Raw genomic sequence first — 14,934 nt, forward strand, 5'->3', positions numbered from 1 at the left:
CTAATTTTTCTGTACTTTAGTTTTTAAAGCATGGAGGGGGTTCTCTGTGCCTTGGGAATAAATTTCTAGCATAAACTGAGGGATGCTGTTTAAGAGTCTTTAAAGTTAAGCATGACAGGTCTCTTAACAAGCACACCATCCATGTCACCTCGCTGCGATGGCCTCCTTTCCCAAAGACCAGCCTTGGGTGCAGAACATCAGTTTCTTAAGACAGTATTCAGTTAGTTCATCCATCCATCCATCCAGCTAGCCAGCTGTTCTTTCTAGAAATATTTTCAAGAAAGTACTACATAAATTAGTGATCACATCATCATGATTATCTGGGTCGTGAAGATCTTTTTTGTACAGTTCTTCCGTGTGTTCTTGCCACCTCTTCTTAATCTCTTCTGCTTCTGTTAGGTCCATACCATTTCTGTCCTTTTTTTTTTTTTTCCATTTCTGTCCATTATCGAACCCATCTTTGCATGAAATGTGCCCTTGGTATCTCTAATTTTCTTGAAGAGATCTCTAGTCTTTCCCATTTTGTTGTTTTCCTCTATTTCTTTGCATTGATCGCTGAAGAAGGCTTTCTTATCTCTTCTTGCTATTCTTTGGAACTCTGCATTCAGATGCTTATATCTTTCCTTTTCTCCTTTGCTTTTCACCTCTCTTCTTTTCACAGCTATTTGTAAGGCCTCCCCAGACGGCCATTTTGCTTTTTTGCATTTCTTTTCCATGGGGATGGTCTTGATCCCTGTCTCCTGTACAATGTCACGAACCTCATTCCATAGTTCATCAGGCACTCTATCTATCAGATCTAGACCCTTAAATCTATTTCTCACTTCCACTGTATAATCATAAGGGATTTGATTTAGGTCATACCTGAATGGTCTAGTGGTTTTCCCTACTTTCTTCAATTTAAGTCTGAATTTGGCAATAAGGAGTTCATGATCTGAGCCACAGTCAGCTCCTGGTCTTGTTTTTGTTGACTGTAGAGAGCTTCTCCATCTTTGGCTGCAAAGAATATAATCAATCTGATTTCGGTGTTGACCGTCTGGTGATGTCCATGTGTAGAGTCTTCTCTTGTGTTGTTGGAAGACGGTGTTTGCTATGACCAGTGCATTTTCTTGGCAAAACTCTATTAGTCTTTGCCCTGCTTCGTTCCGCATTCCAAGGCCAAATTTGCCTGTTACTCCAGGTGTTTTTTAACTTCCTACTTTTGCATTCCAGTCCCCTATAATGAAAAGGACATCTTTTTTGGGTGTTAGTTCTAAGAGGTCTTGTAGGTCTTCATAAAACCGTTCAACTTCAGTTTCTTCAGCGTGACTGGTTGGGGCATAGACTTGGATAACTGTGATATTGAATGGTTTGCCTTGGAGACGAACAGAGATCATGATGATGTGATCACTAATCTAGAGCCAGACATCTTGAAATGTGAAGTCAAGTGGGCCTTAGAAAGCATCACTACGAACAAAGCTAGTGGAGGTGATGGAATTCCAGTCGAGCTGTTTCAAATCCTAAAAGATGATGCTGTGAAAGTGCTGCACTCAATATGCCAGCAAATTTGGAAAACTCAGCAGTGGCCACAGGACTGGAAAAGGTCAGTTTTCATTCCAATTCCAAAGAATGGCGATGCCAAAGAATGCTCAAACTACCGCACCATTGCATTCATCTCATACTCTAGTAAAGTAATGCTCAAAATTCTCCAAGCCAGGCTTCAGCAATACGTGAACCATGAACTCCCTGATGTTCAAGCTGGTTTTCGAAAAGGCAGAGGAACCAGAGATCAAATTGCCAACATCTGCTGGATCATGGAAAAAGCAAGAGAGTTCCAGAAAAACATCTATTTCTGCTTTATTGACTATGCCAAAGCCTTTGACTGTGTGGATCACAATAAACCGTGGAAAATTCTGAAAGAGATGGGAATACCAGACCACCTAACCTGCCTCTTGAGAAATCTGTGTGCAGGTCAGGGGCAACAGTTAGAACTGGACATGGAACAACAGACTGGTTCCAGATAGGAAAAGGAGTACGTCAGGGCTGTATATTGTCACCCTGCTTATTTAACTTATATGCAGAGTACATCAAGAGAAACGCTGGACTGGAAGAAACCCAAGCTGGAATCAAGATTGCCGAGAGAAATATCAATAACCTCAGATATGCAGATGATACCACCCTTATGGCAGAAAGTGAAGAGGAGCTAAAAAGCCTCTTGATGAAAGTGAAAGAGGAGAGTGAAAAAATTGGCTTAAAGCTCAACATTCAGAAAACGAAGATCATGGCATCTGGTCCCATCACTTCATGGGAAATAGATGGGGAAACAGTAGAAACAGTGTCAGATTTTTTTGGGGGGAGCTCCAAAATCACTGCAGATGGCTACTGCAGGCATGAAATTAAAAGACACTTACCCTTTGGAAGAAAACTTATGACCAACCTAGACGGCATATTCAAAAGCAGAGACATTACTTTGCCAACAAAGGTCTGTCTAGTCAAAGCTATGGTTTTTCCAGTGGTCATGTATGGATGTGAGAGTTGGACTATAAAGAAAGCTGAGCACTGAAGAATTGATGCTTTTTAACTGTGATGTTGGAGGAGACTCTTGAGAGTCCCTTGGACTACAAGGAGATCCAACCAGTCCATCCTAAAGGAAAGGAGTCCTGAATATTCACTGGAGGACTGATGCTGAAGCTGAAGCTCCAATACTTTGGCCACCTGATGCGAAGAACTAACTCATTGGAAAAGACCCTGATGCTGGGAAAGATTGAAAGTGGGATCCAGAGAAGGGGACAACAGAGGATGAGATGGTTGGATGGCATCACCAACTCAATGGACATGAGTTTGCATAAACTGTGAGAGTTGGTGATGGACAGGAAGGCCTGGCATGCTGCAGTCCATGTTGACACAACAGAGCAACTGAACTGAACTGAACTGAACCATGGGAGGTTTGGGGGGGAAAGCATTAAAATTAAGAGCAATAGCAAATGCATGGCAGGAATGAAACTGATCTATTGTTAAAAAAAGGAGGAAGCAGACTTCCCTGTTGGCCAGTGGTTAAGACTCCACCTGGCAATGTGGGAGACTCTTGAGTCTAATCCCTGGTGTGGGAGCTAAGATCCAACATGTTGGCGTTCTACAACTAGTACTGAGATTTTGTGCCCTTCAAGGGAAGGTCCTGCGTGCAGCAGCTAAGACCAGGTGCAGTTAAATAAATATTTTTAAGAAAAAGAAAGAGGAGTAAGACCAGACTATTTGAATATGAGGTATTGAAGGGGAGAGCGGATGATATTGGTGTGGTACACAGAACCAGTTCAGGCAAGGCCTTGATGCCCTGAGAGAGGAACTTAAATTTGGTATTGTTGGTGTTTTAAAATTTTAGCTATTCTAACAGGTGCGTATTAGTATCTCCTTGTGGTTTTATGTTTCCCTGATAATGATGCTGAACATCTTCTCATGTGCTTATTGCTATCTATATATCCTCTTTGGTTCCTCTTTGTTCCATTGAAGTCTTTTCCCTATTTTTTAATTGGATTTTGTTTTCTTACTGTTGAGTCATTTGTCAGATGTGTGATTTGCATATATGTTCCCCCAATCTATAGGTTGTCTTTTTAATTCTCTTAACAGTATTTTTCACAGAGCAAAGTTTGAAATTTTTCTAAGGTCCAATTTACTATTGTTTTCATTTATGGTCAAGCAGTTGGAGTTATGTGTAAGACAGAACTCTTTGCCTAATCCCAGTGTATGAAGTTTTTCTCCTGTGTTTTCTTCTAAAAGTTTTATGATTTAAAAAAAAAAAAAAACTTATTTCTTTGGCTTCACCAGCTCTTAGTTACAACTAAGCAAGCAGGATCTTGGATCTTTACTGTGGCATGTGGGATCTAATTCCCTGACCAGGGAGGGCCCCCTGCCATGGGAACAGGAAGTCTTAACCACTGGACTGCCAGAGAAGTCCCTTTTCAGCTCTTTTCATTCCAAAATTTTGGAGCCCCTCAAAAAAAGTCACTGCAGATGGTGATCGCAGCCGTGAAATTAAAAGACGCTTACTCCTTGGAAGAAAACTTATGACCAACCTAGATAGCATATTCAAAAGCAGAGACATTACTTTGCCGACTAAGGTCCGTCTAGTCAAGGCTATGGTTTTTCCTGTGGTCATGTATGGATGTGAGAGTTGGACTGTGAAGAAGGCTGAGCACCAAAGAATTGATGCTTTTGAACTGTGGTGTTGCAGAAGACTCTTGAGAGTCCCTTGGACTGCAAGGAGATCCAACCAGTCCATTCTGAAGGAGATCAGCCCTGGGATTTCTTTGGAAGGAATGATGCTAAAGTTGAAGCTCCAGTACTTTGGCCACCTCATGGGAAGAGTTGACTCATTGGTAAAGACTCTGATGTTGGGAGGGATTGGGGGCAGGAGAAGAAGGGGACAACCGAGGATGAGATGGCTGGATGGCATCACAGACTCGATGGACGTGAGTCTGAGTGAACTCCGGGAGATGGTGATGGACAGGGAGGCCTGGCGTGCTGTGATTCATGGGGTTGCAAAGAGTCGGACACGACTGAGCGACTGAACTGAACTGAATATTCCAAAATAACAACAAACAACAACAAAGAAGCGAGCAAACAAAAAACAACTCAGTAAATCCTGGAGTCTTCTCTAAGCTATTTAATAAACCCTGCCATATGAATATGTATTATGTGTGTGACCTGTACATACAGAACCTAGAGGGTTCCCTTGTGGCTCAGGAGCTAAAGCGTCTGCCTACAATGCGGGAGATGGGGTTCTGGGTCAGGAAGTTCCCCTGGAGAAGGAACTGGCAACCAACTCCAGTATTCTTGCCTGGAAAATCCCATGGATGGAGGAGCCTGGTGGGCTACAGTCCATGGGGTAGCAAAGAGTCGGACATGACTGAGCCACTTCACTTCATGTGACCTGTAATGTTCGTAGTGTGTAGTAATATTAATGTTTCTAGTAAAAGTGAAAATCTTCTTTTATCTCCTTTCATGTCAATGAAAATAAAACATGTTTATCACTTTTAACCTTCATTCATGACTATTTATATGATGTGCTGTGTTCCATGGTTTTGTTTCTGCAGGTCTGGCATCCCACAGGGTTCTGCTGACAACAATTTTATCTCTGTAAGCTTGCATAGAGTATTTGGGCTCCTCCCTGCCTAATCTTGTACAAACATTTTATAAACAACGCCCCCTGAGAAGTCAGTGGCCACCCTCCAACCTCCTAGAGCTGTATTCTGCATTGCTGACTTCAGGGTGGTCCTTGAGAATAATGTTTTGTTTGGGATAGGAAGATGTTTAAGGCTGTGAAAACACTTTCAGTGTGAGGAGGATGTGGAATCTTGATAATACAGCTTTATAAAATATTGAAGCCAAGTTCCCACACCCAAAATAGCAGACTGTGAAAGGCTCAAGGCTGTGGTTTCAGGTTTTTAGTCCCAAGGTTTGCCACTTGAGGTTTGCTTTCTCTTCAGCCCTCTTCGATTCCCGCAGTCATGCTTGCTTGCTTGCTTTCTTTCAGAGCTGCCAAATGAGGGAAGCTTCCAGAATGCTGCTAAAAGCAATGCTTTGCATCTTATGGAGAAGCTGTTTGAAAAGAAGGTTAATATTAATGCTGTGAACAATGTGAGTAGAAATCACAGATGTGACAAGTGATAGCAGTGTGGGTTTACACAGTGCAACTGAAATAAAAATAAAAACGACTCTGCTAAAATGAGATGAGGGGGAGCTCTTTGTTGGCAGTTCCAGAATGTTTAAGCTAATAGTGGAATCAAGCTGTAGAAGAGGCTCTGGGTGTTTTAATTGTTCTCATCTGAGGGGACGTGCCCAGGGTCTTTATGTGCAGCTGTGCTAAGTCTCTGGGTGGGCAGTGTAGCCAGGTGTCAAGGCTATGGGCCTGCACTTGGTCCTGGATCATAGCCTGTGGGTCACTTTGGCCTCACACATTCTGGAAAGGCTGAATGTCTTTTGCTACACAGTTCATCATTGTTTTCTCCTCAGTAATGTGCTTTGTGGTTGAAGTCTTCCAAATTTAAAATCCAAAGGAAAGTACAGGTTTGCTTTTTGCTGCTTGTGGAATATAGTACATCTGCCTATTGGGCAGTGAGGCCTCTCCTGAGACCCGGCTCTCACTTGTTCTTCATTGCCTGGGTTTAGGGGAGAAGTCCCACTGCCAGAAAAATGGATTGCTTACTGCTTGGTTTTGTGGAGATTTCCTGACAGCCCCGTAAGGCAGGGTTCATCAGAGTGAACAGACTGGGGGCTCTCTCTGTTGTTTAGGACGATTTGTGGAGTGGTTCAAGGTGGGGATGGCAGAGGTGGGTTGGATGCTGAATGAAGCGTAAACTTTAAGAGACCTGCTTGTGCAGACTCCTTCCAAAGAACATGGAGGGCTCTGGCAGTGTGTTCCATTGTTATATGATTTTGCAAAATCTGAAAAAAGAAGAAAATTAAACTGCCATCAGTTAAGCTTTCTGACTCTGGCTTTAAAGAGGGCTCCTGAAAAGTGTAAACTTCACCTTCCACAAAACCTGAATCTGTTCCAGGCAGCGAGTCGTAGACACTGAGGTGTGCAGTAGAAGGAGGTTAGCAGTGATGCATGTGTGTCTGTGAGGGGATTTGTGTGTCTGTGTATAGTGTGTGCATGTCTGATATGTTATGTGTGAATGTCCTGTCCATTATACATAGACATCCTAGAAAGAGTAGAAAAACGGCAAATTTTTGCAGCAGAACAATTTTGGGAACAAAAAAGAGGAAAGGAAACAAGAAAGGAAGGGAGCATAAGAAATAAGGATCTTTGAAGGTAATACCTAGATTAACTGTTGAATAAGTAAAGCAATAATCATTTTTCTAAACAGCGGGAAATAGATCCTCCAATGTACCTTTCAATGTACCTTTCAATAACCCTTTGAAAATTTTTCCACATAACTTTCTAATATTCTAAACCATACTTTTATATAAAAGTACTTAATACACTAAAACTAACAGCTAGTGTAGCAAGTTATCATAAACGCCTGGTGAATTATATTATAGCTTCTAGTGACATCTTTTTTAGTCCTGTTTCCAGCAGATTGCTGACATGGTTGCTTGTAGAGTTCTTTAAAATCGGTGATGACAGAGATGAAAAGAAAGTGGAAGTGGTTTTACTGACTTATCTTGGATGCTATTTTGGTTTGTATCCTTATTCACAAATAAAGTTAAAGGGGAGTTTCTAAGCCCAAACTGGACATCCTAGAATATAGCTCTAGACTGCAAACAATAGCAAGGGTAATTCATGTTTTGTCAAACTTGGTTTATAACCGATTTAGCTACTAAGCAAATCAGATGTTTAAACAGTTCTCATATTTTTGCAATAATTTATTAATGAGAAGCAAAGGATAGTAAATTCTTTGGAAGCAAAATCAATGTCCAGAATGTGGGAAATATGACATGTGTTTTACTTACAAGCAAAACATCCTTTGTCTGAAGCACAGCAGACTGTCTCCAGACATCCTGGGAGCACCGAGTTGGCTTTCCTTTGAAGCAAAAGATAGTCATGCTTTTTTTTCTCTGTGTGTCTTTCCTTCTTTCCTTCCTTCTCTCCCTCCCTTCTTTCTTTTTGTTTCTTTCTTTCTCTTTCTTGATTTGTTTGATTCAATACAATTTACAGTCCAAAAAACTACAGGGGAAAGAGCCACACATGGACTGAACTAGGAGAATTTTTGTTATGCATTATCAATATATTCTACCATTATTAATGATTGCACATAGGAAAAATACAGCTGTTACACTCTAGTTGAAATCTATTATATTGTTACAATCAGTCATAGGTTATGTAGTGGATTTCAGCTTGCTGTATACACCCCAGTTGGTTGCTAAATTCTCTGATGTTATCTTTAGTAGAGAAATGTAAGATTATGCTGGATATGGTTCTCACTGCTTTTAAAGACAAGGCAAAGAATAGGTCCGCGCCAGCCGGTTTGTGCTCAGTGTCCTGTGCACACCCTTGCAAGCGTCGGGCACCATGAGTATGACGTCCAGCGTACGAGTTGAATGGATCGCAGCTGTTACCATTGCTGCTGGAACAGTTGCAATTGGTTATCTAGCTTACAAAAGATTTTATGTTAAAGATCATCGCAACAAATCTATGGTAAACCCTCACATCCAGAAAGACCACCCCAAGGTAGTACATGCTTTTGACATGGAGGATTTGGGAGATAAAGCCGTGTACTGACCTTGTTGGAGGTCCAAAAAGTTCCCACTCTGTGATGGATCTCACACAAAACACAATGAAGAAACGGGAGACAACGTGGGACCTCTGATCATTAAGAAAAAAGACACTTAAATGGACACTCTTGATGCTGCAAACCACCTTGTCATGATGTTTCCTGATTGTTTAATCAGAATGACTACCACTTCTGTCTAACTCACCTCCCCTGGGTCTAGATGTGTGGTCAACTGTGGCTTCCATATTCACGGCATTTGCCTGACATGTGAAACCATCGTGGTGCACATCTGTTGAAACAAAAAGGGAAAAACGAAAAACCAATCTCATGGCCTGTGGGTTATTTTGGTCTTGTAAGGATCTGTTTCTTTACATTTAAAACTAACATTAGAATACAGTTGTATGTCAAAGTTAACGTATTAAATTATTCTCAAAATCAAAACAAAAAAAAAATAAAGACAAGGCAAAGAGTAGATAATCAAAACACAAACACCAGGTTAAAAAAAAATTATGGCTACTTCAAGAACCAGGAATCTTAAGAAGGCGAAAAAGCAATCAGATGACTGAAGATACAAATTATGTTTCCTCAGATAAACCTCACAGCCTTGCATTTTGCAGTGGGGACAAATCGTTTATCTGCTGTGGATTTCTTGCTTAAATCACAAGGTCAGGGTGGATATTGCTGATGCAGTAAGCCCATCATGTGGCAGAATGGATTCAGTTCACTTGAGATCAGTCACTCAGTCATGTCCGACTCTTTGCGACTCCATGGACTGTAGCACGCCAGGCCTCCCACAGTTGACTCTCAAACTCATGTCCATTGAGTTGCTGATGCCATCCAACCATCTCATCCCCTGACGTCCGCTTCTCCTCCTGCCTTCAATCTTTCCCAGCATCAGGGTCTTTTCAAATGAGTCAGCTCTTCGCACTGGGTGGCCAAAGTATTGGAGTTTCAGCTTCAGCATCAGTCCTTCCAATGAACATTCTGGACTGATCTCTTTAGGATGGACTGGTTGGATCTCCTTGCAGTCCAAGGGACTCTCAAGAGTCTTCTCCAACACCACAGTTCAAAAGCACCAGTTCTTCGGCACTCAGATTAGAGCATAACTATTGTAAGGGGAAAATCTGGTCACTTGGGTTCTTTTCTCCACACACACACAAACTGTTTCCATTGACAGTATTCATTTTGGAAAGATCTCTTTAAAGAATATGCATGTCATGTGCTCTTTGTATTTGGTGACAAAACTGTTTCTTCAATACCAGTAGGACTTAGGCGTTTGCTTATTTCTCATGTTGACCTTATGTCCAGTAGCATGCATTTGTAAGGATAAAATGGCTGCCCAGAGGATCAGTTGCATAAGCCAGAGGTGAGGACTCTGGTTCAATGTGGCCAGCACCTCCAAGTCTGGGGAAGAGGCCAACAAGGTAAATGGAATTTCTGACTCCAGATGTGACAAAGGCTCCCAGGTGGAGGGCAGGCGGGGCTCAGAGGATAATACAAACATCTACTCTCAAAGCTGCTTTCAGTTCCCTTCAGTTGCTCAGTTGTGTCTGATTCTTTGTGACCCCATGGACTGCAGCACGCCAGGCCTCCCTGTCCATCAGCAACCCTGGAGCTTGCTCAAACTCATGTCCATCGAATTGGGGATGCCATCCAACCATCTCATCCTCTGTCATCCCCTTCTCCTCCTGCCCTCAATCTTTCCCAGCATCAGGGTATTTTCCAGTGAGTCAGTTCTTCACATCAGGTGGCCAAAGTATTGGAGCTTCAGCCTCAACATCAGTCCTTCCAGTGAATATACAGGACTGATTTCCTTTAGGATGGAATGGTTGGATCTCCTTATAGTCCAAGGGACTCTCAAGAGCCTTCTCCAACACTACAGTTCAAAAGCATCAATTCTTAGGTGTTCGGCTTTTTTTTATCGTCCAACTCTCACATCAGTACATGACTACTGGAAAAACCATAGCCTTGACTAGACGAACCTTTGTTGGCAAAGTAATATCTCTGCTTTTTAATATTCAGTCCAGGTTGGTCATAACCTTTCTTCCAAGGAGAAAGTGTCTTTTAATTTCATGGCTGCAATCACCATCTGCAGTGATTTTTGGAGCCCATAAAAATAAAGTCAGCCACTGTTTCCACTATGTCCCCATCTATTTGTCACGAAGTGATTGGACAGGATGCCATGATCTTAGTTTTCGAAATGTTGAGCTTTAAGCTAACTTTTTCACTCTCCTCTTTCACTTTCATAAAGAGGCTCTTTAGTTCTTCCTTGCTTTCTGCCATAAGGGTGGTGTTATCTCCAGATATGAGGTTATTGATATTTCTCCCAGCAATCTCGATTCCAGCTTGTGCTTAAACTACCACACAATTGCACTCATCTCACACACTAGTAAAGTAATACTCAAAATTCTTCAAGCTAGGCTTCAACAGTACGTGAACCATGAACTTCTAGATGTTCAAGCTGGATTTAGAAAAGGCAGAGGAGCCAGAGGTAAATTGCCAACATCTATTGGATCATTGAAAGGCAAGAAAGTTCCAGAAAAATATCTATTTCTGCTTCATTAACTATGCCAAAGCCTTTGACTGTGTGGATCACCACAAACTGTAGAAAACTCTCCAAGAGATGGGAATACCAGACCACCTGACCTGTCTCTTGAGAAATCTGTATGCAGGTCAGGAAGCAACAGTTAGAACTGGACACGGAACAACAGACTGGTTCCAAGTAGGAAAAGGAGTCCGTCAAGGCTGTATATTGTCACCCTGCTTATTTCCCAGCATACATCACAGTAATCTGGGGAGTGTTCTCACCCAACTCCAGTACTCTCGCCTGGAAAATCCCATGGATGGAGGAGCCTGGAAGGCTGCAGTCCATGGGGTCGCTAAGAGTCGGACACGACTGAGCGACTTCACTTTCACTTTTCACTTTCATGGGTTGGAGAAGGAAATGGCAACTCACTCCAGTGTTCTTGCCTGGAGAATCCCAGGGACGGGGGGGCCTGGTGGGCTTCCATCTACGGGGTCTCACAGAGTCGGACACGACTGAAGTGACTTAGCAGTAGCAGCAGCAGCATCCTGAACTTTACTGAGAATAAGAAAAGACATTAATGCAGTTTCAGTGGCAGCCCAAATTACTGCTAAAAAGCTTATATACTTCAGAATGGAAGGCCCCCACAGAACCTCATTCCTTGTTTATTGATTTGTATATTTGATTTATTTGATTTGTATATACGTTTATCAAACTGTCCTCCAGGTTTACATATACAGTTGAGCACAAGAGGCAAATAAGATGTTCTGAGACGGCTTACTTTTTGGACAGCACATTTACAGACATTATAGATGATGTTTTTAATATGTAGTACCATGTTTATCGGATTACATACTTAACCACTTAACGTACAACTGTACTACTGTTTTTGTTAGGGTCTGTTTTTGTTTGGGCTGAAATATACCATAGGCTTGGTGCTTTCCACAACAAACATTTATTTCTCACAGACCTAGAAACTGCAGAGTCCAAGATCAAGATGGTAGCACTTCCAGTGTCTCGTGAGAGCCACTTCTGGTTTTATTCACTCAGTGGAGAGCAGAGTGTGGAGTCAAGCTCTGTGTCTGTTTATAAGGGCACTAATCCCGTTCATCAGGGTTCCACTCTCTTGACCTAATTAGCTCCCAAAGGCATGATTTTCAAATCCATCACATTGGGATTAGACTTAACATATGAGTTATTGAGCGACACAAATATTCAGTCCAGAGCAGGAGTGTATATTTTAAAAAATGAAAATGTATCAATGACAGAGTTTTTGAGTGTTGGGTACCTGTCTCATTTCCCCTATAAACCCTGTGGGTTTTCTTATTTTTATTGTTGTTTGCCTTCATTTTAAGAGATTTATTTAAGAATTTTTTTTCAGCTTTGTTGAGGTATAGTTGAAAAATGAAATTGTGATACATTTAAACTGTACATAGTGACGATTCAGTGTGTGTATACATTGTCAAAAGATTCCTCCCATCTAGTTACTTAACACACTCACCATCTCATTTCTTTTTTTGGTCAGAACATGTAAATTCTATGCACTTAGCAAATTTCACTTGTATAAAAGTCTTATCAACTAGAGTCACCACATTATAAGATCCTTAGACCTTATTCATAGATTTATTGACAGGGGTAAAAGGAAATAGAAAAGCAGACACATGAGCTTACAGATAAGGATCCTGAGGCTTAGGGTTAGCTAAGCTGAGCAAGACTGCAACCTTGGAAGTGGCAGAGACAGAGTCTGAGGTCAGTTTGTTTGAGTCTACAGATGATGTTCGTCATGTCTGCTGTGTAGACTTCTTAAACTTGGGGCCTGGGGCTCAGGTCTCAATTTTCCCCAAGTCACAGCCCTTCATTCCCTCCTCCTGAGATAACCAGTGCTAACTGCTAGCTAGTTCCTTTCACGCTTCCTGCCTGCTCATCTGGTGCACAAGTCTGAGTGCCGCAGCGTCACTGCGGGCCAGTAGGTCCTGAGCAGAATCTCAGCCCCTCACGCACATGTATGTGCACGCACACACGTGCATGGTTTTATAGAGAGCGCATTTTAAATAGCTCATACAGAAGTGGATTCTTTTTATGGCCTCAGTCTTCTCTGGGTTTCCTTTTTTGGCGTAGCTTCCTCTTCTCCAGTAACTACCTTTAGTAATGTAGGACCTGTGTGTTTATTCTGTGCTTTCCTCTTGCTCATATAATCACATCCACATTGCTATCTTCCCCTGCTTACCCACATACAGTAGATATAGATACATGCATAAACACATGTGAGTGTTTTTGGTCATTGCTTGTTTCATACAAAATGGGATTGTATTATATTTTCTCTGCATCTTATTTCCCACATTTACTAGCCACCTAGTGGAAATCTCTCCAACTGTTATAGCCCTAATTAATTACTTTTAATGCCTACACGATGTGGTGTGACTGTTCCCTGATTTGTTCAGTATTCCCATGTTGATGGACATTTCCTTACCTTGTTGTCAGTTTTAAGGGTTGCAATTAATAACCTTGTTTAGATAACATTAGGTCCAGAAATTTATTTTCACAGGATAGAGTCCTGGGAGTGGGATTGCTGGTTGTATTTAAAATTGTAATAGATATTGCCAGATTGTTTAAACTGAAATGGTTTCATTTCCACTAATATCTTAATAGAGTACCTTCTTTGGTCCCTGTAGATTTGCAAGGATACTTCATATATTACAGAAAGTAACCATCCACATTAAGCTACATTTTAAAAACCTATCAGTTGTTTACTGACTTTGCTTATCAACTTGTTCCTTTTATAACTTTTGAATCAAAATACTATACATTATCATCTAAATTTTCTTCTAGTATGTTTATTGTCTGCTGTTTTCGTATGTATAATATGATACAGGATTTAATTTTTTTTTCCAGATGATGAATCACTTGTACCTGTATTACTGTTAAATGTGTTCATATTTTCCCCATAGAATTGAAATATCACTTTTGCTGAATACTGAACCCTCTCATTTCCTGATCTTCAGCAATTAGGTGTTCACCTGGCTTTTGCTGGTTGAGATAGTGTGTGGCTCACTCAAGTGATGGGTTCCTTTCCTCTCTTTTCTTCAGGAAGCATGGCTTGACAGTACTTCACCTTGCAGCCTGGTCTGGAAGTCTCGAGAGCGTGCTCATGTTGACTCGAGCTGGAGCGGACCAGAGAGCCGAGAGGCAGGCAGGTATGTGGATCACCCCGGGACCCACGCCCTCTCTCACAGCGCAGGAGGGGGAAGGCTGCAGAGTAATGGCCGCCCCTCCCCCGGCCCTCTTTAGGACTGCATGAACGCCGCCCACTCTGCCGCTCAGAGCAATAGCGTGCGCATCGTGGACCGCCTCACTCAAGATCGGTACCCGCACGACCTGGGCCAGCCTGATGAGGTGTGTTAGCTGTGGGTCTCAAATAAACCCCACTAAATCGCACTGTCTTCCTGTCCCTGCTGCAACTGCCAGAGCAGCCGGCACAGACGGACCGGCCCTGCGGCTGACTCCTCCCGCACTCTGGCAGACCACAGAGCAGAAGGCAGTTATCGGTGCTGGCGCTGGCCTCGGCCCCTGCACGTGGGCAAGGCAGGAAGCAATGAAGGAGCAGTCTCTACTCCCTCATCCTGGCCACGGGGTGGGCAGGATCCACCCTGTGTGGGCGTCCGCATCTTACTCTGGAGGCCTGGCCTCTTGGGAATGCACTTGACCCAGGGTGGTGCTGCGATGGGCCATGGAGTACACCGCACTTGCACCGTACTTGTCTCTATTTTCTTCTTTTCATAAGAAGAAAATGGTAATAATAATCACAGCTACAATGGCTCTAGCGGTAAAGAACCAGCCTACAATGCAGGAGACACAAGAGAGGCGGGGGTCTGATCCCTGGGTCCGGAAGATCCCCTAGAGAGGGCATGGCAACCCACTCCAGTATTCTTGCTGGAGAATCCCCATGGACAGAGGAGCCTGGTGGGCTGCATACAGTCCGTGGGGTCGCAGAGTTGGGCATGACTGAAGCAACTATGCACCACTTACTGAATGTTTGTCAGTGTGCTTGGCCTAGAGGAAAGCTATGTCCACACATTATTTCAGTGAGACCTCTAGAGCTTGGCACATAGGGACGCTTAACAAATCATTGCTGAGTGACTTAAACTGTTAATCCCCATAGTAATCCTATAATGAAGAAATATTTTCATTTATATTCGAGGAAGTCGAGGCTCAGAGACACTG

At 42.5% G+C, this 14,934-nt stretch overlaps 1 protein-coding gene and 1 pseudogene across 1 annotated transcript in view; both read left to right on the forward strand.

The window, feature by feature from the left end:
• ANKDD1B (ankyrin repeat and death domain containing 1B) overlaps window positions 1–14,934 on the forward strand; it is an 82,026-nt gene that overhangs the window by 9,557 nt on the left and 57,535 nt on the right. Inside the window, 6 exon segments of the mRNA XM_069597375.1 lie at window positions 5,414–5,420; window positions 5,509–5,610; window positions 8,779–8,847; window positions 8,849–8,878; window positions 13,805–13,903; window positions 14,002–14,106. Of these exon segments, the coding sequence (XP_069453476.1) occupies window positions 5,414–5,420; window positions 5,509–5,610; window positions 8,779–8,847; window positions 8,849–8,878; window positions 13,805–13,903; window positions 14,002–14,106 (412 nt within the window).
• LOC138931574 (CDGSH iron-sulfur domain-containing protein 1 pseudogene) lies at window positions 7,963–8,376 on the forward strand (annotated as a pseudogene).

Source organism: Ovis canadensis, chromosome 7 (genome assembly GCF_042477335.2).
Source record: "Ovis canadensis isolate MfBH-ARS-UI-01 breed Bighorn chromosome 7, ARS-UI_OviCan_v2, whole genome shotgun sequence".
NCBI classification, from domain to species: Eukaryota; Metazoa; Chordata; class Mammalia; order Artiodactyla; family Bovidae; genus Ovis; species Ovis canadensis.